The 25,430-nt window shown below is 53.4% G+C and overlaps 1 protein-coding gene across 3 annotated transcripts; it reads left to right on the forward strand.

Annotated features, from left to right (window-relative positions):
- The first annotated feature begins 439 nt into the window (after positions 1 to 439).
- On the forward strand, positions 440 to 25,430 carry MAST1 (microtubule associated serine/threonine kinase 1). Of its 3 annotated transcripts, XM_031437386.2 has the most exons (27): positions 440 to 512; positions 3,477 to 3,508; positions 5,453 to 5,541; positions 6,012 to 6,087; positions 8,064 to 8,142; positions 10,102 to 10,262; positions 10,408 to 10,483; positions 10,657 to 10,866; positions 12,507 to 12,608; positions 12,738 to 12,870; positions 12,950 to 13,017; positions 15,560 to 15,639; positions 15,729 to 15,937; positions 18,120 to 18,258; positions 18,373 to 18,505; positions 18,642 to 18,807; positions 18,909 to 19,010; positions 19,189 to 19,311; positions 19,829 to 19,938; positions 20,627 to 20,805; positions 20,883 to 21,130; positions 21,464 to 21,670; positions 21,843 to 22,072; positions 22,384 to 22,506; positions 22,625 to 22,761; positions 23,804 to 23,991; positions 24,089 to 25,430. In XM_031437386.2, the coding sequence occupies exons 1-27, from the start codon at positions 474 to 476 to the stop codon at positions 25,345 to 25,347; spliced, it is 4,698 nt and encodes a 1,565-aa protein (XP_031293246.1). In that variant the 5' UTR covers positions 440 to 473; the 3' UTR covers positions 25,348 to 25,430. The 3 variants fall into 3 exon arrangements, with proteins under 3 accessions (XP_031293246.1, XP_031293245.1, XP_031293244.2); XM_031437385.2 differs by lacking the exons at positions 440 to 512; positions 3,477 to 3,508 and adding an exon at positions 3,651 to 3,840; XM_031437384.2 differs by lacking the exons at positions 440 to 512; positions 3,477 to 3,508 and having other exon boundaries at positions 4,912 to 5,541.

Consider the following 25,430-nt stretch of genomic DNA (forward strand, 5'->3'; position numbering starts at 1 on the left):
CCTCCCCGTCGAGACTACCTCCCTGTGGGAATGTGTCTCTGAGGGGGTCACTGGAGGGGGTGTGTGTCTGCACAGGGAATATATCTTAGAGAGAATATCTCCCCTGGCGTGTTTCTTGGGTTAGGAGTCTACCCAGGATCATGTCTCTCCCCTGGCGTGTCTCTTCTTAAAGGGGTCTCACTGTAGTTTGGCTTCCCTGGGGGTACCTGGAGGCTCCTTCCCCCGCCTGTCCCCTCCCCCCATCGCGGGCAGCCTTGGCCGAGGCCAAGCTCGGGTGCCCAGACGCAGTGACGGCGCCGGGTCCGCCCCACTTCGCTCCGCCCCCGCCACCCCCCCTCAGCCGCCGCCGCCGCCGCCGCCGCCGCCGCGGTCCCCGCAGCTTCTCCCTCCCTCCCTCCTCCCTCCTCCCGCCGCCGCCGCTGCCGCCGCCTCCCACCTCCCTCCCCCGGGCCGAAGGCGCTGCCGCCGCCGCCATGGACGATTCGGGCCTGATTCGTCGCCGGAGGATGCAGGTACGCGGCGGCCCCGGCCTCGGGTGGAGGGTAAGAGGTTGTCACCCTGGGGCGGGGCCGGGCAGGAGGCGGGAGAACTTACGCCAGGGTCGGCCCAGTCACCCCCTCGCAAGGCTTCGGGACGCTACCGGCGGGGAAGACAGTGGCCACGCGTCCCGCCGCGCTGGGGACCCCGCCCCTCAGGCGCCGCCCGGAGATCCAGGGATCTGACAGAGGGGATGTAGCCTAGCGCTCCCCCTCGAGGATAGCCCGAGGGGCTCCTGGCCTGCCAGAGAGGAAGGGGGCTGGTATGAGGTCTTTGCCCTGGCTCCCGGCCAGGCTGAAGGGGCGCAGAGCAAAGTTATTGCCCCAGGGCTCGCGCCCCTCGGGGCTGTCGGCGCCGCAGCAGCGGTAAACATGTTTCTGCCGCAGCCTCGCCCCTCACAACCCCAGGAGTCCCGTTCTGAAGCATGAAGACCCCCTGCGACCTCCACGCACCTGCTCGGCCACCAGGATTCTTCCTACTGCCCTAATTGGACAGTCACCTAGACAGCCTCCCTCCTCACTCTTCATTCCACCCCCCTCCACTACAACACTCCCCCCCCCCGGCCCCACTCCGAGATCCTCAAGTCCAGCCCAGCTTGTAGGTGGGCGGAAGCGATTTTTAGCTCCTTGCAGCCTTAGAAGATGTTGGTCTCCATGCTGCGCAGGCGTGAGAGGCATGGGTCCACTGCACAGAGTGGGATACTGAGGTTTGTTGTGGAGCGTGGGAAAGGCGGGGACAAATCCAGGCGTCAGGAACTCCCACCTCCTAGATGGGTGGGAATTCTGAAGCCGAGAAGAGTTGTCTTCTGCCTGCAGCATGCACTTTTAAGGGTTAATACGAGGGTTGGCTGTTGCCACCAAACTGACCCCTGAGAGGAAATTGATCAAAGCTTCACTCTGGGTCCTGCCTGGCAACTGGTTCTTCTATGCTTCCTTGAAGCTCAGTGCCGAACTAGGTAATCTGGAGGCGTTTATATAAAGCCTAGAGTGGGCCCGGTCTCAGGCTACATCCCTAGTCTGGAGCTTGGGAAGAGAAGGAAAGGATTCAAACCCTCACCCAGGGCCTCGTCCAGAAATTTCAGACAGCAGAAAGGACTTCCCAGGCATATGGATGATGCTGGAGCCAGACCTGAGGTGGAAAGCTAATTTGCTTTTAACCAGAGCCCTGATGAGCTCTTCAGGTCTTCCTTGGTTTCTCCCCCTTCCCAGGGCTGGGTTAGGAGAATGGGTTCTGATAAAAGGGAGAGAGCTGCGACAAGGCCAGAGCAAGTGCTGAAGCCAGATTGGGTCCGCGCCGTCGGGTCCACAGAAGAGGGCGGAAAGGGGCGGAGCCTGCATGGGGTGTGTCCCCGCCCCCCTGGCCGACGCCGACTCCCATTGGCTCAGCGCCACGCGGGACTTCGGCCTCCAGCTCAAGACCCCGCCCCTAGCCTCAGATCCTCCCACTCACCACCCATCCTTCCCCAGGTTTCTTCTAGGCCGAGCTACCCCTCCAAAGTCCTGCCCAAACCTCTTCCCTTTTGGCAGGGTTAACCACTTCGCTGCCTGCTTAGAGTGTCACACACTGGTGCAACTCCTTAGGAGCTGTCCCAAAACCATGGAGCGCCCAAGGGTACCCTGTGTGCAGTTGGGATCTTAGAACAACCTAAGTTCGAATGCCCTGTCTAGAGGGCCGTCCATTAATCCTGAGGAGAGGCAGAATCCGTTGGGCAAAGCGGCTCTGCACCTGGGATGGAGGAGGTGTCTGTTTACACTGACGCCAAGGATCTAAATCCTCTACTGCTCCACATCGACCTTTTCTTCGACCCTAGAATGTTTAGGGACTTTAGCGGATGGGGCTAGATTCAAGGACTTTTCTAGATGGCGCTTAAGGGTCCCCCTGGGGCTCACCTTTGGAGGCCTAGTGTACCCAAGTCTGGAGTACCGGGCTCCGTGGCCAGAAAATCCAGTTTTACTTTTGATTGGGCTATTGCGGTCGCCTAGCCTAGCCGGCTGGTCCGAGGGGGCGGCTCATTCTAGCGGATCCTGCAAAGACAGAGGGAAAACCTGGCATGGATTTCTGGTCACCCAGGCTCAGGAGGGCAGGGTTGCCATCTGGACAGCGTGCCCTTTGACCCCGACCATGTCCTCTGTTCATGGGAGTGTGGAGTCCCTTTAGCCTATCTTCTGTCATGCAGGATGCCCATCCACAATAACTCCTGTTCCTAGGACCTCGTTAGTCACCATTCATCGCCTCACAGAATCCTCTAGAAAGCGTGGACTATTGGAAGGTCATTTGTCAAGGTTATAAATGGCAAAGCTGAGATTCGAACCTGGGGCTTTCTGCTATAAGAGATCCTAGAAAGAACCTAGAACATTCCTCATTTCTCCTTTGTTGGAGTCCCCACCAAAGGGCTTTTGAAACCCTCACCTGAATCTTTCCACCAGCAGCCCTACCCAATCTCTTTTATTCACCTTAGCCTGTGGACACAGAACTGGCTGGAAGGTGATGCCCCCTCTCCCTAGTGCTCTCAGAAAAGGGTCCAGACTTCTGCTTCCCTTCTTGAAATACTAGTCCCAAAGGGGCAGGAATTTTTGTCTCATTCACAGCTGTGTCCCCCATGCCTTGCACAGGACTTGTCGTACAGTAAGTGCTCAAGAAATATTTTTCAAATAAAGACTCCTGTTTCATTTGCAAAAACACACTGAGAGGCCAACTCAGGAGTCCTATATGGGGCCCTGTGCTGGTCTCTGGGGGCTGGGAGAGGAATCACTCACTCTGGTACCCTCTTCCCCTAGGAGCCCAGCCCTCAGCTCATGGCCAAGGGTGCAGATGACGATGAGGATGAGGATGAGGGGCATGTCCCACACCATATCTGCCCCTCCAGGGGGCTGACAGGACTCTGGGCAGTGGCTGCTGGTCCCTGCTGACCTCTATCCTTTTGCTCCTTTGCCTTCCAGAAGGATTTGCCCCTGCCCCGGAAAAGCAGCAGGTGAGCCCTGGGGAGAGATGGGCCGGACTCGCCACCCCTTCTCCAGCCCGGGTGGGGGCGCCAGGCGCGCGCGCGGGCGGGGCCTCGCGCGTTGGTGAGCAGCAGCGCCCCCTCCTGGTGGCCGGCAGTCGCAGGCCCTCCCCTCCCCCGCCCTCCCCTGCCCGCTGCGGCTCCAGCCTCCGCCCCGCGCGCTTGCTCCCCGCGCCGCCGCCGCTGCCGCACCTGCCATCATGTCGCCGCCGCCGGGTCATGTCTGACTCTCTCTGGACCGCGCTTTCCAATTTCTCGATGCCCTCCTTCCCTGGCGGCAGTATGTTCCGTCGCACCAAGAGGTAGAACCCCGATCCCTCAGACCCTGACCTGGCCCTCCCCCTAAAGCCACCCTCCGGCCGCTGCCGCAGGGCGGGGCCCGGGATGCTGCACCCTGTCCAGCTGCGCCAGAGGTGCTCGTGCTGCGCCTTCCTGCCAGGGATGGGGCTGAATGGGGGGCAATGTGGGCTGAAGCTGGGGGGGGAACGCACGTTAGAAAGGACCTCCGCCGGGGGGAGGGGGCTGCGCCCTGTGGGGGATTGCAGCGCCTTTGTCTGCTGGCGCTGTGGACTCCGGTAGCCCGGTGAGGGTAAGGGAAGACGGGGAGGGTGGGGGGCTTAGCACCCTAAGAACAATAGCCGCAGCCTGGCCTCCCCCCACCCCCATGCCTCGTGCTCTGGCCGCGCGAATATGCTCAGTCACTGCGACGAGGGGTGAAGGGAACGGAGGGGCTGGAGGATCTCTCTTTGGAAGCTGGGCTCCTGAGGGGCAGAATGAAAGGGGGGCTTTTATCATAGCAACCCCCCCCAAGAACACAGCCTCAAACGAAAAATAGTGACACACAGCGTCACGCAGGACATGATGTCACACACATATACACACAACAGCCCTAGTGGCCCAGATACACCAGAGAGTCACCATGCATACCTAGCCATATGGTGACCACAGATCAGAGGCACGCACACACAGGGGCACTCTCAGCATCACACAGACAAGTAAACCCACAGGCACAGTGTAGTGTACACCCAGTAAGATGTCACTTGCATGGTGATCCACACACATAATTATGCCATTTGAGATGCACGGAGACACATGTGTGGCAATGACATCCATGCAATGTCACAACATGATATCGCCTAAGTATGTCACATGCTATGTCACACGGAGGACAGAATAACAGACAAAAAGAACCTTGCAGAGTTGGAGAGACAATATCACACGTTTTTACACATTTTTATCGATGTCACACATGGTGGCATGCTCAGGCCACCATGTCACAGGGTGTTAAATTCACACCCAGTAGATGCCACTTGTAGGTACATATGGTGAATGTCACACTCAGACACAAGGACAGTTTCTCTTACAGATTCAGGATGCTGTGCAAAGACATAGACACATGTAGCAGAAATCATGCATCTGCGTACTTTACAGTGCACAGTGGCACATCTAGTCATGGACAAGTTCTGTTACATTGTGTCATATAGACACACAAAGCCACAGGCCATGTCACACAAGATAAACCCAAGAACTGTCACACATGATGTCACAGTAGGATGCTCCCAGTGCTGAACTCACACTCTAGGTGCCACACCTGAATACACACAGCGAATGTTACACACACACCCAAAAACACAGACATTCGGTATCTCCAGTGGTATCACACGGACCTATCACTTCATGACCGATACACTGTGTCGTAGGCGATCACACGTGATCCACAGCAGGACCCTCAGACATACATGTCCACATACGCATCTCCTCTCATACACAGTTCTCTGAGGAGTCCTTTGGGGGCACATCCAAGCACACACAAATGGGAGAATGGTGGGGATCTGAGATGGGAGGTCAGCAGGTTGGGCCCACAAACTCACTGGGCTATGGCCGGATCCAGACCCCTGCCTCGCCTTCCCGCAGCTGCCGCACCAGTAACCGGAAAAGCCTCATTCTGACCAGCACTTCGCCCACGCTGCCGCGACCTCACTCCCCACTGCCAGGACACCTGGGTGAGACAGGTGGTGGGTTTGTGGGCCAAGCCAGAGGAGGCGTGGCCACAGGCGAGGGGTGTGTCCATGCCACCGGAAGGTTTGTCTGGATGGACAGAACCCAGACTGGACAAGAGGCGGGGCCATCTTTGTGTTGGCCTGGCCAGTCCGCAGAGGGACGGGCATATGTGGGCGGAGGTCCAGGAGGAGCTTGATTGGAAAGGGGATGGGGCGGAAAGGAGGAGCCATATCTGAGGGGCGGGGCCATCCCAGAAGAAGGCGGAATCGGCCTGGAGAGAGGTTGGGCTGATTCGGTAACCAAACACTTTGAGAGGCGGGGCCACAGCCAAGGGGGCGTGGCCCACTCATACATGGATGGGGCTAGAATAAAGAGGGGACAAACTGCTGTTTGGAACTCGCTTTGAGAATCAGGAGGCCTGATGGGATTGCTTCCTACCCCAGGCCTAAAGATCTCCCTCTTTCCACCACAGGTAGCAGTCCCCTGGACAGCCCCCGCAACTTCTCCCCCAACGCCCCAGCCCACTTCTCCTTTGCATCCTCCCGAAGGTGAGTCCCTCTCCCCAGGGCCCCAGAAATCTGGCCATAACCTCCCCACCCACCGTCTGAGCCGCCATCTGTTCCCCTCCTAATTGCACCTGAGTCAGGGCTTGAGGGACCCGCACGCAGAATGCCCCAACGTCCTGGCGGGAACAGGCTCCCAGCCTTGGGGGCGGGAACTATAAGAAGGCGGGGCCAATCGCCTATTCAGAATCAGGGACTGGGCGGGGCTTCTTTTGCTGCTGAGCGAAAGCGCTTGCGCTCTGCGCCCAGGCTATCTTAGTCTCTCAAGCCTACCTCTCCAGGCCAGGCGTTTCCATAGCAACAGGACGGAAGCGGGGATGAGGTGAGCAAGCGCCGACTGCTTGATGCCCATCGAAGGGCTTGGTTTCTTCGACGTGAGGGAGGGCGCCTACGGCTATTTCTTGAGGGCCCAAGAGGAAGAATCTCGTTTCCCACTGGGGGTCTCTCTGCATTTCTGGAGTGTCCCTAAGATGAATCTTTCTGAGGGCCTTTGGCAAACTTTGAGGAGGCAGAGAGATTCCTTGAATGTTTTTTGGAAAAATTCTGAGAGTTGCCAGGGTGTTTGGGCAGGTCTCTTTCTCTTTGAACTTCATTCATTCTAAAAACGTTGTCTGAAAACTGCTATATTTTGGGAGCTGGGCTATGGGGTGAACTACACCCCGTCTTTATTCTTGGAGTTGAGTTGGGGACGCAGGCTAGACAACTGCAAAGTCTAGTGAAAGCTGTGGTGTGGGAGTCACAGGAGACTGTGGGGCAGAGGACGTCTCCCTTGGGAGAGTAGGGGTAGGCCCCTTCGACTATGGAATTCAGTTGAGGGCAGTAGGGAGCCAGAAAAGGGCTCCAAGACTGGGCTGAATGTGGTCACCTACATGGAGGGTGAGTTGGGAATCGGGTAGGCTGAACGAGGGCATTGCCTGGAGAGAGAAGTCAAGCGCGGGGGAATGTGTGTCCATGTGAGTGTGCAATCTGTGTGCTGATGTGGATGTTTGTGAGTTTGTGAGGTCAGTATGTGAGGCAGCCTGGGCCTGCACGTGTTTACGGGGTGTGAACCATCAGCCTGTGAGAGTGAACGTGTGTGGCTGTGTACCTGTAGGGTTGTAAATGTGTGTGAATATGTGAGGAAGCATGTCCCTCCACGTGTGTGGCCATGTGAGTGTGTAATTTGTGTGGGAGCATGAATGAGGGTGCGGCTGTGAGAGATTTTGAATGTGTGACTGTGTGCGTGAGGGTGTCATCAATGTGTGTCACGTGAATGTGACAGTCTAGATTGTGTGAGGGAGTGTGTGTGGGGGGGTCAGAGTGATAGTACCAGGTCTCTGTAAGTACATCTGTCTATATGTGAGTGTACGTCTGTTTTTGCGTGTATGATTGTGTGTTAGCCTAGAAACGTGTGATATTTGAGTCCTTGTATAGGACAGTGAATGCGTATGTCTGTGTTGAGACATGTGGTGTGAATGTGTGTGACTGTTAGTGTGTGAACTCAACCGCACTAGTAACAGTCATACTAGTGGATGTGGCCATGAGAGTGATTGTGTCTGGGGGGGTGTGTGCCAGTGTGTGTGTGTGTGTGTGTCTGAGAAAGAGACTTTTCTTCTCTGAAAAGACCCAAATGGTCTTCCTCTGAGAATTTTCTCATGAGAGGTTCTCTAGGAGATGTCTTTTGGGATCCCTCTGGGATGACTTCCTGGGGTGGGCTTTTCACTTTGGGGGCTTGCTTGGCATGAGGATGACGGGAAAGGAGGATCACAGGAAGGGGCAGAGGAGACTGATCTTTGCTCCAGGTCCTGGGTGCCCAGCTGGAAGACTTCCTCTTTACCTCCTTGACTCTGAGGGCCTTCAGGAATCTCAGAGCACAGATATACTCCCCGGCCCTGGCCATGGCCAGTGGCTTCTCTCACACCCTGAGGATTGGGGGGACTGGTGGGGCCTGGCGGCCTTTGAGCACATCGGCTGGGTTCCAGGGCGGATGGACGTCGTTGGTCTCTGGCTTCACTCCCTTCGTCTGGCTATGGCACCAACACACCCAGCTCCACCGTCTCGGTGAGTGTGGCAGGCGGGGCTGGTGGGTGGCCTAAATGAGACCTTTGGATTTCTCTTATTTTCCAAGGGTGTCACCTGTCCACCTGTTAGTGAGTTACAATCCCCTCCAAGGTCTGGCTCTCCACCTATGACATATCTTCCTGGGGGAGGGGGGAGTCCTACTCACCTTGGACTTATTTTACAGATAATGACATTAAGGCTAAGCCATTTGCCCAAGTGTCTGCAGCCGGCCAGGCCTAGGCCACATCCTTCACTCAGAGCCCATTTCCTCATCCACTGCAATATCCAAAGTCTCTATCTCCATCTGCCACCCCCCTTCTACCTGTCTCCCTGGTTAGCTCATCCATACATCAGTATGATGTTCAGCAGACATTTATCATGTGACTGTTATGTGGTGGGTGGGCTCTACAAACTGGGCCAGAGTCCAAGGAGTCACAAAGCCTTCATGAGAGGAGACAGATCTGTAAGAAGACATTTACAACACAGGGTGCTGGAGTGGTTGGAGCTGTGATGGGGGCAGCATAAGGCAAGGTAATAGCAGAGGGGAGGCACCTGACTCAGCTGGAGGGAGGTCAAGGAAGATTTCCTGGAAGAGGCATCATAGAAGCCAACACAAAAGATCAGCAGGAGCTTGGTAGGTGGAAGAAGGGAGGGAAGGGTGTTTTAGGAAGGGGAACAGCATGTGCAAACTCCCAGAGGCAGCAGAGAACTTTCCGTATTTGGAAAGTTGAAAATAGTCTGTGTGGCTGGAGCTTTGGGTTGGAAGTAGAGGAAAGGAGGTAGGCAGGCAGCAGCCCTGATCATGTGAGGGCTTCTTGGCCAGGGCAGTGAGGTAGATTTTATTTGAAATGCAGTGGGAAGCACAGAGAGATTTTTTTTTTTTTGCCTTTTATTAAAATCTCAGTATGAACTACTTGAAATTATGATTCTGTAGGTCATAGATTATGTGCACTGAAAAGGTTATTTTACATTTTTTAAAAGTGGAGGTATTGGGGATTGAACTTAGGACCTCATGCATGCTAAGCACAGGCTCTACCACTGAGCTATCCCTCCACTCCACTTTTTTTTGCATTTATTCCATCTTTTAAAAAATATTATTTTAATAGATAATGATGAGACAGAGAGTTTTAAGCAGAGGAGTGAGTGATGTCATGTTTAAAAAGATTATTCTGCCTGAAGAATCTGGCAGATGTCCTTGTGTTTCTCCACTGATGTCTGTGGGTCTGTGTTTGCCCCAACTGCATACCAGGCCATGACCAGGGACCAAGCAGAACCAAGTCTCTGCCCTGGAGGAGCAGATACCAATAACAAATAAGTAAAACAGAGGTAGTAAGTCAGGAGCTAAGTACAGCAAGAAGTAACAAGATGTGGCAGGGAGAAGGAATGATGGGTGTCTGTATTCAGAGGAAACCTCCTGAGGGGTGACATTTAAGCAAAGACTTGAATGAGGAGTGATCCATAGTAGATGTTCTCCAGGCACAGGGAACAGTCAGTGCAAAGGCCCTGAGGCAGGAGTGTGGCTTATTCAAGGACATTCAAGGAGGCCTGTGCAGGTGGAACAGAGCAAGTGAGGGGGCCAGTGGGAGGAGTGTTGGCAAGGAGACAGGATCAGGTCTTGCAAGACCTTGTGGGCTGTGAGGAAGACTTAGGCATTCACCATGAGTAAGGTGGGAGCCATGGAGGGTTCTGACCAGAGGGGGCCTGTGACTTGACTCAGGTTTTAAGCGGCTCTCTTGAGCCACATCTGTCTGTGTCACTGTTCTCATCCTTGTCTATCCCTGAGCACCCCCCCTCATTTGTCGCCAGGAATCCCAAGCTGGGCCTTGGGATCCAAATCATAAGTCAAGTCCTGATTCTGGCCTTGCTCAGTGGCCTGTCAGACGCGGGGGTCCCAGCCCATGGTCCCAAGCAGTGGGGGGACCGCGGTGGCTCTGACCCCGGCCCCGCCCCTCCCCCCAGTCTTCCTGCTCCTCCCAGGAGCGCCTGCACCAGCTGCCCTATCAACCCACCGTGGACGAGCTCCACTTCCTCTCCAAACACTTCGGCAGCACGGAGAGCATCACGGACGAGGATGGTGGCCGCCGCTCCCCTGCCGTGCGGCCTCGCTCGCGGAGCCTCAGGTGGGTCTGCACCCCCCTCCCACTCCAAGCTGGCACTGCGAGACCCCCGTCCCCGTGAATAAACAACTTGCAACATGATGGGTGAGGACGTCTGCTGCCAGTTCGGAGGTTGGGGGTTGGACAGGATGGGTTTCTCTCTCCGCAGCCCCGGGCGCTCCCCCTCCTCCTACGACAACGAGATAGTGATGATGAACCATGTCTACAAGGAGAGGTTCCCCAAGGTGAGGAGGGGCCGGGGGCGGCCGCAGGGAAGTCGGGCGGCCGGAGCCCTCACTCGCCTTAGCTCCGCGCGCCCCCTGGTGGCCGGCGCCGGGCAGCACAGGCTCTTGGAGACCGCAGCCTCCCCGCTCAGCCCCGCGCCGGCATCCCCGCCCTGCCTCCGTCCCTCTTGCAGGCCACGGCGCAGATGGAAGAGAAGCTGCGAGACTTCGCCCGCGCCTACGAACCTGACAGCGTGCTGCCGCTGGCCGACGGAGTACTCAGCTTCATCCACCATCAGATCATCGAGCTGGCCCGGGACTGCCTGACCAAGTCCCGCGACGGCCTCATCACCACTGTCTACTTCTACGAATTGCAGGAAAATCTGGAGAAGTTGCTGCAGGACGTAAGTGCACAGACAGGCTCCATCTCAGTCTCTACACCCCCAAATCAGGCCCTGTGCCTCCATCCCTTCCTTCACCCCACATTCATTCGGGGGGTTGCCTACCATGTGACAAGCGGCTAGTGTGGCGCTGAAGATTGAAGGGTGGAGGGGAAAGACTCTAGGTCTGATGGAGGAAGCAGGAATTTAACCTCCCTCACCTCCTTCAGGTCTTTACTTCTCAGGTGGTGTCAGGGCTGGGACGAGGATGTGGCATGTGATTTTTTTTTTTTTCCTTCAGAACAGTAATTATTGAAAAAGTTGAAAAAGTAGGTATGTTAAAATTTAACATTATTTTAAGCTTAAATATTTTATTTATAATTAAACCAAAATTTGTTATAATCTACTGGTTTTAATGGAAACAAACTCATCCATAATAATATCTTCATTGAAACTATTAATCATTTTAAAAACATAAAAACACATAGAGATTGTTCCACACTTTTCCTTTTGATTCAAGCTCCAATATGGCTTGGCACAGCCCTTTTGGATTCTGCTTTTATTTAAATTTTGCTATTTTGCTTATCATGGATTTTTTTGGCATTGATTTTGATTTTTTCCAAGTACTGCATTAAAATATTAGTTATTTTGAAGACTGAGGCTTTTGGTGCCCAAGGTGACTGCCTCATTTGCCTCCCTGTTGTCTCAACCCTGATGGGCATGATAGATAAATTAATATGTGGACTGTTTGGTAGAAAACAGGAGCACCATAATTATACAATGGAATATTACTCAGCCATAAAAAAGAATGAAATAATAACATTTGGGGTAACATGGATGGACCTAGAGATTATCATACTAAGAGAAGTAAGTCAGACAAAGAAAGATAAATATCATATGATATCACTTATATGTGGAATCTGAAAAAAAATAATACAAACAAACTTATTTACAAAACAGAAACAGACTCAGATTCACAGACCTAGAAAACAAACTTACGGTTACCAAAGGAGAAGGGGGTTAGGGATAAATAAGGAGTATGGGATTAACAGATACACATTCCTATACATATAAAATAGATAAATAACAAGGACCTACTGTATGGAACAGGGAACTATATTCAATATCTTGTAATAATCCATAATGAAAAAGAATCTGAAAAAGAATATGTATGTATAACTGAACCACTTTGCTGTATACCTGAAACTAACACAACATTGTAAATAAACTATACTTTAATTAAAAAGAAAGAAAGAAAGAAGAAAACAGGAGCATGAGAGTAATGGTGATTGATGGTGCTGCCAGGAGATGGGGTCTGATTTTGAATTGGGGAAATCAGGGTAGGCCTCCATGAGGAGGTGACAGCTGAGCTGAGACCTGAAGGAGGAGGAGTAGGAAGCCAACCAGGGACCTGAGGAGAGAGACTTCCAGGTAGGGGGATTTTTAACTAGTCCTGGATTATAGGGTGGTTTTGAAGATGAATTGAATGAGTGAAGATTTTAGGACAGTGTTTGCTGTAATAACAATAATGATTATTTTTACCATGTGGCCTGGGCCTCAGTTTTCTCACCTGTAAAATGGAAAAAAAGCAGCAAAGATGTCAATTCCGGTGGCATCGGGAAAGGTGCCTGTGAACCCCACCCACACTGTGACCCCTGCCCCAGGCCTATGAACGCTCCGAAAGCCAGGAGGTGGCCTTCGTCACTCAGCTGGTGAAGAAGCTGCTCATTATCATCTCCCGCCCAGCAAGGCTGCTGGAGTGCTTGGTGAGGGGGCTGGGCATGGGCATGGGGTGGGGATGGAAGGTGTGAGAGGGTAAGGATGGGGGCGGCGGCTGAATGTGGCCCCTCAGAATTCGCCTTGAGCCCACCCCCCACCCCTCCTCCCTGCCTCAGGAATTCAACCCTGAGGAGTTCTACCACTTGCTGGAGGCAGCCGAGGGCCATGCTAAGGAGGGCCACCTTGTCAAGACGGACATCCCCCGCTACATCATCCGCCAGCTGGGCCTCACCCGTGACCCCTTTCCAGGTGCTGGCTGGTGGGTGCAGGGGACTGTAGGTGAACTGGCTGGGACGCCAGCCTCTGCTCACTCTCATTCCCTTCCTAGATGTGGTGCACCTGGAGGAACAGGACAGTGGCGGCTCTAACACACCTGAGCAGGACGAGCTCTCTGAGGTAAGGCCAGGTGGCTCAGCAGACAACAGGCTGATTGTGGCCCGACTGATAGGTGCTCACCTCCTGGCTGTTTGCCCTCAGTCTGGGTGGCTCGCTTGGTCCCCATTTTGAGCCTCAGTTTCCCCATCTGTAAAATGGGTTAATAATGGCTCTTTCTCCATAGGCTTTTTTCTTTTCCTGGTAAAATACATGCAACCATAATACCTACACAGTAAACATACCATTTAAACAAATTTTAAATGAACAATTCATTGGCATTTAGTACATTCACAATGTTGTGCAGCCATTACCTCTGTTGAGTTCCTGAACATTTTCATCATCCCAAAAGGAAAACTTGGACCCATTAAGCAGTTATTCCCCATTCCCCCATCCCCCTCAGCCCCTGGCAACCACTGATCTGTTTTCTCTCTCTATGGATTTGCTGATTCTGGATATTTCATATCAATGGAATCATTCACTCTGTGGCCTTTGGTGTCTGACATAATGTTTGTAAAGTTTATCCCTGTTGTAGCATGAATTGGTACTTCATTCCTTTTCACGACTGAATAATACATGTCATTTTGTTTATCCATTGTTCATCGATGGACATTTTGGTTGTTTCCATCTTTTAGTTATTGTGTGAATAGTGCTGCTATGAACATTTGTGTATGAGTACTTGTTTGAACAACTGTTTCTGTTCTTTTAGGTACCTACCTAGGAATTGCTGGGTCACATAGTAATTCTATGTTTAATTTCTTGAGGAACTCTGCAGGGAGTTTTGACTGGGTTGAATGTCTCTGGGTTAACTGCTCAGTGTAGTGAAAATGACTATAATCCCACTCTGAGGCCAACCACACTTTGGTAGATGTTTCACGTATCTAGTGGAGATTGCCTGTCCATGATGGTTGTACATGTGTTTTCTCTGAATTGCCTAGTATTTTTCAAAAACTTGTGGCAAAATATAGAAATCAGAAGATTTTGTCTTAAAATCTGGGTTTGTGCCTCTTTTGAAAAATCAGAAGTTCTGACAACATGGGGGTGGAACCAGCTGGCATTGAGTGGAGGCTGACCTATGATTCGGGGTACCTATACCCCAGTCATCCATGGCCCTCACCTGGTATGCCTGGCCCCTGAAGGCATTTGAGTTTGCAACCTTTGTTTCAAACTTTGTCTGTGAATTCACACTCATATACACACACATCTGTCCTTTATATGTATATACATATATATATTTTTTAATCTCATTATACATGCCATTTGTTTAATTTTTTGAATAGGTAATGGAATGACATCACTCAAAAGTTTAAAACTGTAAAAAGGTATTTAATCTTTAATTGTTGTTTGTAGGATCCTATGTAATTCCATTCAATCAAACTTGTTTATTGAGTGATTCAAATCTTCCATCTTCCTATTCATTTTTTTTTTTTTGCCAGATCAATCTAATAGTTTCTGAGAGAGATGTGTTAAATCCTTGTTTGAGTAATTTCTCTTTGTAATTTTGTCAATGTTTGTGTCAGACTTTTGGGGGCTACATTCTTAGGAGCATAGAAGTTCAGCATTTTTATATCTCATAGATCTCTTTGTGTAATATTTATGTAACAAATCTCTTGTCCCTAAGAAAAATGATCATTTTTTAAAAAGGTATACAGCAAAAAATCTTATGTCCACTCTTGTCCCCCATAGGCATATAACCTCCAAATATGATTATATCCCCCCTTTTTACGCAAAAGCATACAGTATATATTGTCCTTTGTTTTTTTTTTTCCCAGTTAATAAAATACTTTGAAGAACTTGTCTGAATAAGTATACAGAGATAGTCCTCATTAAAAAAAAAAAAGTGGTACAATATTCCTTTATACAGATATCCCTCATGTGTTTATTTAACCAATTTCCTATATATAGATTATTTCCAATCTTGCAGTCAGCAAGACAGTACATATATAATTTTTCACATGTGCAAACATATCTATAGCATGAATTCAAAAGTGAAATAACTGGATCAAAGGAAACATGCATTTGTAACTCTGATATACACCAAAGTACCTTTCATAGGGGCTGTACCAGCAAGGTATAAAAGTATCTGTTTCCCCAAAGCCTTGCCCACAGAATGTGTCAGCTTTTTGAAAAAAAAAAATTTTTTTTTTGGTCAATCTGCTAGGTGAAAAATGGTATCTTCGGTAGTTTTAGTGTGCCTTTCTGTCATTATATGTGAGGTTCAGCATCTTTTCACATAATTAAGAGGTCTAACTCTAGTTCACATATCTTGCGTATTCTTTCTCTTTAATTGTTAGGTTTTTTTGTTGTTGATTTCTGGGAGCTCTTTATATATGAGGGTGATTAGCCATTTTGTAGGTTTGTTTACTAATGGACAGAAGTTAGTTATATGGCTTCAGAGTCAGACAGTCTTGGGTTCAAGTCCTGACTTTGTTACTCCCTCACTGTGGCACTGGGATGAAGGACCTACCCACCCCTTCTATGCCTCAGTTTCCCTATGTGTTAAATGGAATAACAAGAGTCCCAATCTCACGATGATGATGGGGTGATCTCCATCTTTTCCCTGCAGGGCCGCAGTGCCAAGGCTAAGAAACCACCTGGGGAGAATGACTTTGAGACCATCAAGCTCATAAGCAATGGTGCCTACGGGTGAGCCACCCGGGGCTCTGGCGGGGGGAGGGTGGCGGAGGCCGGGTGTCTCGGAGGTGATGGCCGGTCCTCGCTCTCTCCCCCTGCAGCGCGGTCTACCTGGTGCGGCACCGGGACACGAGGCAGCGTTTCGCGATGAAGAAGATCAACAAGCAGAACCTGATCTTGCGTAACCAGATCCAGCAGGCCTTTGTGGAGCGCGACATCCTCACCTTTGCTGAGAACCCATTTGTGGTCGGAATGTTCTGCTCCTTTGAGACCCGTCGCCACCTCTGCATGGTCATGGAATATGTGGAAGGTGTGGCTGCCTGCAGGGCTGCAAGGAAGATGAGGGAATGCACACTGGTCAGGGCTGCTGGGTGGCCTCCTGGGCCCCAGTGACCATATTGACTATCCACCTGTATGTTTATCCACCCATTTATCCATCCAGTCATTGATTATTCATTCCATCTGTTTATTTCTATGCAGCCATCTATTTATCTGTTTTCATTTCTCTCAGTATAGGTACATCCATCCAATTATCTATCCATCCAACCATCCATCCTTCCATTCACCTATTCATTTTCTGATCCATCTGTTTTTCTATGTGCCATTTTTCCATTCTTCCATCCATCTATCCATTTGATTACCCATCTGTTTGTCCATCCATAGATCTGTTTACCCATTATACATATATTTTTAAAAATTAATAGACTTCATTTTTGGTCTATAGCAGTTTTAGGTTTATAGGAAAATTGACTGGAAAGTACAGAGAGTTCCCGCTTACCCCCTAGTTTCCCCTTTTATTTACATCTTGTATTATTGTGGTACATTTGTTACAATTGAGGAACCAATATTGACACATTATTATTAACTAAAGTCCATAGTTAATGTTAGGGTTCTATCTTTGTGTTGTACATCTATGTTCCATCCATCCATCTTTTTCTATATCTATCCTTCATTCATCCATCTATTTATACACCTACCTACTTGCCATCCATCTATTCACCAATACCTACTTATTTATTAATCCATCATCTATCCTTCCATCTTTCCATCCATCCACTTATCACCCTTGTTTATTCATTCATTCAAACCTCTCTTCTAGCACCTATCTCACTTTAGCTAGCTAGCTGCCTAACTCCATCTATTTATCCACAGTTCATCCATGAGTTTATCCATCTATTTGCCATCCATCCATTCATCTAACCACCAACGTATATGTTTTTCATCTGTTTATCTATCCACCACGGTTATATTTACCCAAATATCAATCCATCCATTGTCCAAATACACATGTACTATGGTTATTAGGACACACACATGATCTCACAGGGCTACAGCTGTGCCACCTCCAAGCCTTTGTTGACCATCCAGTCACTCAACAAATGTCCCTTCATCACCTCCTTGATACCTTGATACTGTGCTAGGCACTAGTGGCACAATGGAGATCCAGACAGACACACCTTTCCCTCATGGAGGTAACATTCTAGTTTGTGTGGACAGACAATAAACAAGAAAAACAAGCCAAAAGAGATAGGGTTGTTTCATATAGTGAGGATGGCAACAAGGACCATAAGGCTCAAGGAGGCCATGGGCACAAGGGCATTTTATTCTTAGTGTAAGTGTAAATCAGGATTACCTGAGACCATATTCAGATTCTTGGGACCATACTCAGAGAGTAAGATTCATCAGTTTCTGACAGTTAGCTAAATCTGGCTCAAGGAAAAAAAAAAAAGAAAAAAGGAAAGGAAATTTATTGACTTGTGACCAAAAAATGTCACCTTCAGGAATGGCTGCATCTAGGTGCTCAAATTATGTCAATAGGAATCTCTTCATCTCTTGGCTCTGCTCTCCCATCTGTGGACTTCCCTCTAAACAAGCCCTGATATAGTGAGGTTCCCATCCAACAGATCTCAGTTTACATTCTACAGGAGGGAACAGTCATTGGAGCAACATGGGTTACATGCTGACCCAGCTGCTAAATCTGGAAGGAAATCTGACTCTTGTAAGAAAAAGGAGAAATGCACACTGGGGCAGACTAAAATATGAATGATGCTTATAGTAAATCTGGTGGGGGCAAGGAATCTATATTTTAAGGCCCCAGGCCCTCAAGGGTCAGATTCCAGATTGAGGGCCATGCTCCCAAACTCAGTAGATAAGCAGGCATTTTCAGTCCTGACCAAACTTTATCTCTACCATCAATTCCCTGCATGACCCAACGTTTCTCTGAGTTCCAATTGCCTCCTGTGTAAAATCGGCTGATTAGGCTGACTTTGGAGGATGGTAAGAGGGCAAGAAAATCCTGGTAGAAGGCACTCCCTATGCAAATTCCCCATGCAACCTGGGGAGAGGGAGGCCCCTCTCTGAGCCTCAGTCTTCCTTAGCTGTACAATGGGGGCAATGTGAGAGGAGGACTTGGTGTTCTGGTGCCTGTGGAGTGCTCAGCTTTGGGCCAGGGGTTCCTCCCTCTTCACGTGGGCCTATTCCTTCACCCCCAGGGGGGGACTGTGCTACCCTGCTGAAGAACATTGGGGCGCTGCCTGTGGAGATGGCCCGTATGTACTTTGCTGAGACAGTGCTGGCCCTTGAGTACTTGCACAACTATGGCATCGTGCACCGCGACCTCAAGCCTGACAAGTGAGCCTTGACCTTTTCCATCTCTCCTTCCTTGCCCCTTGGGAGGCCCTGGCATGGAAGGGCCAGGAGTGAAGTGGATGGTTTGGCTTCTAAGACCTTGGGTCATGCCTGCAGCCTCCTTATCACCTCCATGGGGCACATCAAGCTCACGGATTTCGGCCTCTCCAAGATGGGGCTTATGAGTCTGACCACCAACCTATATGAAGGCCACATAGAGAAGGATGCCCGGGAGTTCCTGGATAAACAGGTGTGTGTGTGGGAGTGGGGGTCACCGCGGGTGGAGTGACCCGGCAGGACTGTGGGGCCCAGGTCCTGGTGGGGGGCGCTGCTTCCCTGGGAGGCCCCTTCTGCGGCCAGGGCGTGGGCTGACGGCCTGCCCCCAGGTGTGTGGGACCCCAGAGTACATCGCACCCGAGGTCATCCTACGCCAGGGCTACGGCAAGCCAGTGGACTGGTGGGCCATGGGCATCATTCTCTATGAGTTCCTGGTTGGCTGCGTGCCCTTCTTCGGTGACACACCTGAAGAGCTCTTTGGACAGGTCATCAGTGGTGCGTGCCTCCGCGGTGGGCAGTCTGGGGGCACGGGACGTGGGCTGTCCCATGGCCTCGTGGACTCCAAAAGCGAACCCGAGCCCCACCTTGCTCTGCAGACGACATCCTGTGGCCCGAGGGGGATGAAGCCCTGCCCGCGGATGCCCAGAACCTGATATCTAGCCTCCTGCAGACCAACCCCCTGGTCCGGCTAGGGGCAGGTAAGGGGTCAGCTGTGCAGAGAAGCTGAGAGCTGGGGGGGCCGTTGTCATTGTTGAAGAGCAAGGCTCCCAGCGCTGTGGCCCTGGGGCAGAAAACGAGTCGGGGGCTGTGCTGCTGGGCTGGCCATAGCTGTCGCTAGAATTCCCTCCTTGAACCTCTCCATCCCTTCCTCCCCAGGCGGTGCCTTTGAGGTGAAGCAGCACAGTTTCTTTCGAGACCTAGATTGGACAGGGCTGCTGAGGCAAAAGGCCGAGTTCATCCCCCACCTGGAGTCCGAGGATGACACCAGCTATTTCGACAGTGAGTGAGGACAGAGGGTGGGATCCTGTGGTGCGGTGCCCTTGGATATGGCCTGGGCTGGGACCCAGGTGGGTAGGAGACCAGCCTCCTAGACGAGAGGAGAGGGCTGAGGTCGGGAGGGTCTTGGTTCGGCATAGAGGCGGGGCTGAGTCTGAGATAAAGCTAAGGAACGAGTTTGCGGTAGGCGTGGGGCCTGGCCTGGGGTGAGTTCTAAAACTGGGCGTGGGCCTGGGTTAGAAGGCGGTGCTAGGACCCAGAATGAAGCAAGAGCTTAGGCTGGCGGAGGCGGAGCCGAGGTGAAGAGCTCCTTGGGTGGGATCTGTGGGTGTGGCCTCTGTGGGGGCGGGGCTAGACAGAGCCTCAGAGAAGGGGGCAGGGACCCGGCGTGGGGGCGGGGCGTGAATCAGATTGGAGAATGGGGCAAGGGCGTGGCAGGGCCTGCAGGATCTGGCTCCCGCGGAGTGTGATTTCAGGAGTGGACCCGTGCCCGCGGTCACGGCCCACACCTCCACCCCAGCCCGCTCAGACAGGTATCACCACGTGAACTCTTATGATGAGGAAGACACGACGGAGGAGGAACCTGTGGAGATCCGCCAGTTTTCCTCCTGCTCCCCGCGCTTCAGCAAGGTGGGCCAAGGTGGGGCTGGGGTGGGGTGAGACCCTGGGAGGGCGGAGCCTGTGTTGAGGTAGCCAATAGAGGTGTGCCTGGAGAGGGCAGGAGCTGAGGCTGTGGGGAGCAGGGTCGTAAGCCTAAGGTCTCAGACTGGGGAAGTTACTGAGGGGATGGGGATCTGGAAGTGATGAAGACTGGTGGGGAGGCAGCATGGGGGTCTTGGTACTGGCCTTTGGCATTGGTGGAATCTAATAGGAACCTGGACAGTTGTGGAAAGGACCCACAGTGGGGCGGGGCTAAGTCATGGATGGGGATGGAGAGAATGAGCAGCGGGGGCGGGGCATGGGTGTGGCAAGGCTGGGCAAGATCTCCTTGAGGAGCAGCATGTAGGGGTATGCAGGACCTAACTTGGGCGAGGGTACACGTAATTGGGTGGGCCTGGGGAGGCTGGGAAGGAAGGAGAGTACATTCTTTAGGGCATAGTTAAGGCAGGATCTAGAATAGATTGGAGCCTAATTTTATGGGATAGGGCCTAACCTGAGGAATTGCAGATGGTCGGGGTCAGCCCAGAATTGGGCAGGGCTTCACTGGGGCCGAGCGTACTTTGGCCGGTCCAGCAGCGGGGAAGTTGATTGGTTCAGGACCGAAGGAGGGATCTGGGGGCCCGGCTTGCCTCCCACCACCACGCACCCATCCTTGCAGGTGTATAGTAGTATGGAGCAGCTGTCGCAGCATGAGCCCAAGACCCCCGTGGCGGCAGCGGGGGTCAGCAAACGGGAGCCAAGCGCCAAGGGGCCAGAGGAGAAGGTGTCGGGCAAGCGGGAGGGCCTAGGCGGCCTGACCCTGCGAGAGAAGACCTGGAGAGGGGGCTCCCCGGAGATGTGAGCAGGAGCCGGGCTGGGTTTGGGGGCGGGACCCGACGGGGAGTAACTCCTCTGACCACGCCCCCTTTGCTCAGCAAGCGCTTCTCGGCGTCCGAGGCCAGCTTCCTGGAGGGGGAGGCCAGTCCCCCGCTGGGAGCGCGCCGCCGTTTCTCGGCCTTGCTGGAGCCCAGCCGCTTCAGTGCCCCTCAAGAGGACGAGGATGAGGCCCGGCTGCGCAGGCCTCCCCGGCCCAGCTCCGATCCCCCAGGCTCGCTGGATGCACGGGCCCCTAAAGAGGCAGCTCAAGGGGATGGCACCCCCAGCACCGGGGACCCTGAGGCCAGTGAGTGCCCCCTCCTGCCATCTTTCCCAATTCCTCAGTGTCCGTAAGTGAGCGTTCAATGAGCCTGGTACTGCTTCTGCAAGTTCTCATGTACTCTTAACCCTCCAACCTGGGAGTCTCAGCATGAAGAACGCCATATTCCATGCTCAGTCAACAAATGTATTTGAGCACTTCTCTGTGTCAGGAGCTGTTTCAGATGCAAATGTTATCTGCTCTCATGAAACTCACAATTCAGCCAGGGAGAGAAGTAGGAAGAGCATTCCAGGCAGAAGGAACAGCATGCAAGAAACTTGTGACCTTGGAATGACCCCTAACTCACCTGCTCTGTTGCAGCTGACCTCCCACGCCCAGGCGACCTCTGCCCAACCTCGAAGGATGGGGACCCAGCAGGCCCAAGAGCCACCAATGACCTGGTTCTGCGCCGGGCGCGGCACCAGCAGCTGTCTGGGGACCCCACGGTAGAGAAGCGGCCTTCTAGAACAGGGGGCAAAGTTATCAAGTCAGCCTCGGCCACTGCCTTGTCTGTCATGATCCCTGCAGGTGAAGCTGGGCCCCACCTGGCAGGGGAGGGGCTGCCCCCATTTGTGCCAAGTGCATTTTTCTGGTCCACTGTGATTGGCTCTGGGATTCTGAGTTGGGAGGAAGGAGGAGAAGACACAGGGAAAGCTGTGTCTGTTGGCCCTGAGCTTTGACCATGGGCCTGTGTCTGCAGTGGACCCTCATGGAAGCTCACCCCTGGCCAGCCCCATGTCCCCACGATCTCTGTCCTCCAACCCGTCCTCACGGGACTCTTCACCCAGCCGGGACTACTCACCGGCTGTCAGTGGGCTCCGCTCCCCCATCACCATCCAACGCTCGGGCAAGAAGTATGGCTTCACACTGCGTGCCATCCGTGTCTACATGGGTGACTCGGATGTCTACAGTGTACACCACATTGTCTGGGTGAGCACTTACGGGTGGAGTCTGTGTTCCACGGTGGGGGTATGGAGAGAGAATGCTCCCCAGGGATTAGGGACATCTCAGACTCTGGAACCAGGCAGCCTGGACGAGACTCCTCTGTGACCCCGCCTCTGTCACTTTCCTCTCTGAGCCTCAATTTCTTCATTTGTAAACTGGGGAGAATAATTGTTATTTCATAAGGTGTTACGAAGATTACCATGCATGCACAGCTGGGTGTCCAGCACATAAACTTAGGGAACTTTCCTTGTTACCCATCCTGTTAATCCTACCCCTGTGGGGTGTCCTGTTCCCAGCACGTGGAGGAGGGGGGCCCAGCCCAGGAGGCAGGGCTCTGTGCCGGAGACCTCATCACCCATGTGAACGGGGAGGCTGTGCATGGCATGGTGCATCCTGAGGTCGTCGAGTTGATCCTTAAGGTGACTCCATGGGAGAGAGTGAACTGGGCAGGGGTGGGGGGTGGGGGCAAAGGGTAGGGGAGAGCCCAGGGAGCTAGAGCAGCTTCCAGTGGAGAACTTTGCCCCTTTCATCCCCCAGAGTGGCAACAAAGTGGCCGTGACCACAACGCCGTTCGAAAATACCTCCATCCGCATTGGCCCTGCCCGGCGCAGCAGCTACAAGGCCAAAATGGCTCGGAGGAACAAGCGGCCCTCTACCAAGGAGGGCCAGGAGAGGTGAGTGGAGACAAATGCAGTGGGCAGGCCGCTGGAACACTCCAGTTTTTTAGCATTGGTCAGAGCTTATGTGGGAGAGGAACAGGTGAGGACAGAAGAAGGGACAAGCACAGGAGAGGTGGTTGTGCACAGGAAAGATGGCCGGGGTCACCAACTGAAGAACAACAAGAAGATGGGGCAGAGTATAGCTCAGTGGTAGAGTGCATGCTTAGCATGTAAGAGATCCTGAGTTCGGTCTCCAGTACCTCTATTAAACAAACAAACAAGCAAACAAACCTATTTTCTCTCCCCTCCAAAAAAAAAAAGAAAAGAAAAGAAAAACCCAAGAGGACAGAGGAGGGGCTGGGAAAGTGGGAGGAGCCAGGAAAGGAAAATGTGCCTAGCTTCTTGGCTTGGGGGAAAAGCATTTGTGGGTGTGTGTTGAGCAGAGCCAGCAGATTAAGCAGACTAACAGGGTTCTGTCCTGGAGATGATTCTGCCTTGCTGGATGTATTTAGAGGACTGAGTGGGGCTGAGAGAAGAGATTTGGTATCTGGGAAGAGCATGCCAGGCAAGACTGGGCCAGTAGAAACAATTTCTTCCCTTCTAGGTAGGAGGAGCTAGGAGAGGTGGGTGGGCCAGGACAGTTTTCTGTTTTGATTAGTGGGTTTGGCCTGGACAAGGAGAGCGTGGGGGTTTGAGTGAGACCAGCCAGGCTGAGTCCAGTGAATTTCTTTCTGCCCTGACTGGTGGGTTTAGCTGGAGGGGAAGGGGCTAGACATGTGGGCGGGGCCAGAAAAGGTTGGCTCTGTTTTGAATGGTGTTTCTAGCTTGGACTTGGAGGGGTCAGAAAGGAATGGGTGAAGCCTGAGGTGGGAGGAGCCATGAGGGATGTAGTCAAGGTTAGTTCCTTCAGTCTTGATAGGTGGATTGTAGCTGTAGAGGGAAGGGCCTAAAGGGTGGGCGGTCCCGGGAGGGCAAGGTGCCTCGAGGCCCTGAAGTGGGAGGAGCAGGAAGTTCTGGAGTCTGGTCAAGGGTCCAGGGTCTGCTGCTTGTCTCCCAGCAAGAAGCGCAGCTCCCTCTTTCGCAAGATCACGAAGCAGTCGAACCTGCTGCACACTAGCCGCTCGCTGTCGTCATTGAACCGCTCGCTGTCGTCCAGCGACAGCCTCCCGGGTTCGCCCACCCACGGGCTGCCGGCGCGCTCACCCACCCACAGCTACCGCTCCACGCCTGACTCCGCCTACCTAGGTACGCCCTGCGCCTGCGCGGGGCCTAGCGGCTTGCAGTGGCGGGGCGGTGCCCTGGTGGTGCCCGCTGCGCTCGACACGCTCTTGCCTGCCCGCAGGTGCCTCATCCCAGAGTAGCTCTCCAGCCTCGAGCACACCCAACTCTCCGGCGTCTTCGGCGTCGCACCACATCCGGCCCAGCACGCTGCACGGCCTGTCGCCGAAGCTGCACCGCCAGTACCGATCGGCGCGCTGCAAATCGGCTGGCAACATCCCGCTGTCGCCGCTGGCGCACACGCCGTCCCCAACGCAGGGGTCGCCGCCGCCGCTGCCAGGCCACACGGTGGGCAGCTCGCACACGACGCAGAGCTTCCCGGCCAAGCTGCATTCGTCGCCACCGGTGGTGCGCCCGCGCCCCAAGAGTGCCGAGCCCCCGCGCTCACCGCTCCTCAAACGCGTGCAGTCGGCAGAGAAGCTGGGAGCCTCGCTGGGCGCTGACAAGAAGGGCGCGCTGCGCAAACACAGCCTGGAGGTGGGCCACCCGGATTTCCGCAAGGACTTCCACGGCGAGCTGGCGCTGCATAGCCTCGCCGAGTCGGACGGCGAGACGCCCCCTACCGAGGGTCCTGGCGCGTCCCGGCAGGTCGCTGTCCGCCGCTTGGGCCGCCAGGAGTCGCCCCTGAGCCTGGGCGCGGACCCAATGCTGCCCGAGGGCGCCCCCAGGCCACTGGCGTCGAGTAAGGAGAAGGAGTCCCCGGGTGGCACCGAGGCCTGCACCCCGCCCCGCCCGACGACCTCCGGGGGCAGGACCCTGGAGCGGGATGCCAGTGGCACACGACATCAGAGCGTGCAGACAGAGGATGGTGCAGGTGGGGCAGCCAGGGCCGTGGCCAAGGCCGCGCTGAGCCCAGTGCAGGAACACGAGACCGGCCGGCGCAGCAGCTCCGGCGAAGCAGGCACGCCCCCGGTGCCCATTGTCGTAGAGCCCGTGAGGCCTGGGGCCAAGGCTGAGGCGTCCCAGCCCCTGGGCTTGGACTCCAAAGGGTTACAGGAATCTACACCCCTGGCGCCTCCCGCACCTGAGGCCCTCCGGGGCCGAGAGCGCTGGGTGCTGGAGGTAGTGGAAGAGCGGACCACGCTGAGCGGGCCTCGTTCCAAATCTGCCTCTCCCAAGCTCTCCCCAGAGCCCCAGACCCCCTCCCAAGCCCCAACAAAGAATGTGCCCAGCAGTTCAGGGCCCCCAGCCCCACCCACTTCCCTCCTGGTCCCGACCACCAAGCCTGAGGTGGGGCTGACCTCCCTGTGCCCTGCTGAAGCTGCGCCCCCAGCAGGCCTAACCAAAAAAGGGGCACCCTGCCCCATGCCCCCAGGCCCATAGCAGAGGGAGCCACTGGCTCTCCGCTGTACAGCTGCCTGTATACATATGTACACATATAAATAAAGTATGTCCGTGCTGTGTTA

The sequence above is a fragment of the Camelus dromedarius genome, chromosome 27 (assembly GCF_036321535.1).
Source record: "Camelus dromedarius isolate mCamDro1 chromosome 27, mCamDro1.pat, whole genome shotgun sequence".
Taxonomy (NCBI): Eukaryota; Metazoa; Chordata; class Mammalia; order Artiodactyla; family Camelidae; genus Camelus; species Camelus dromedarius.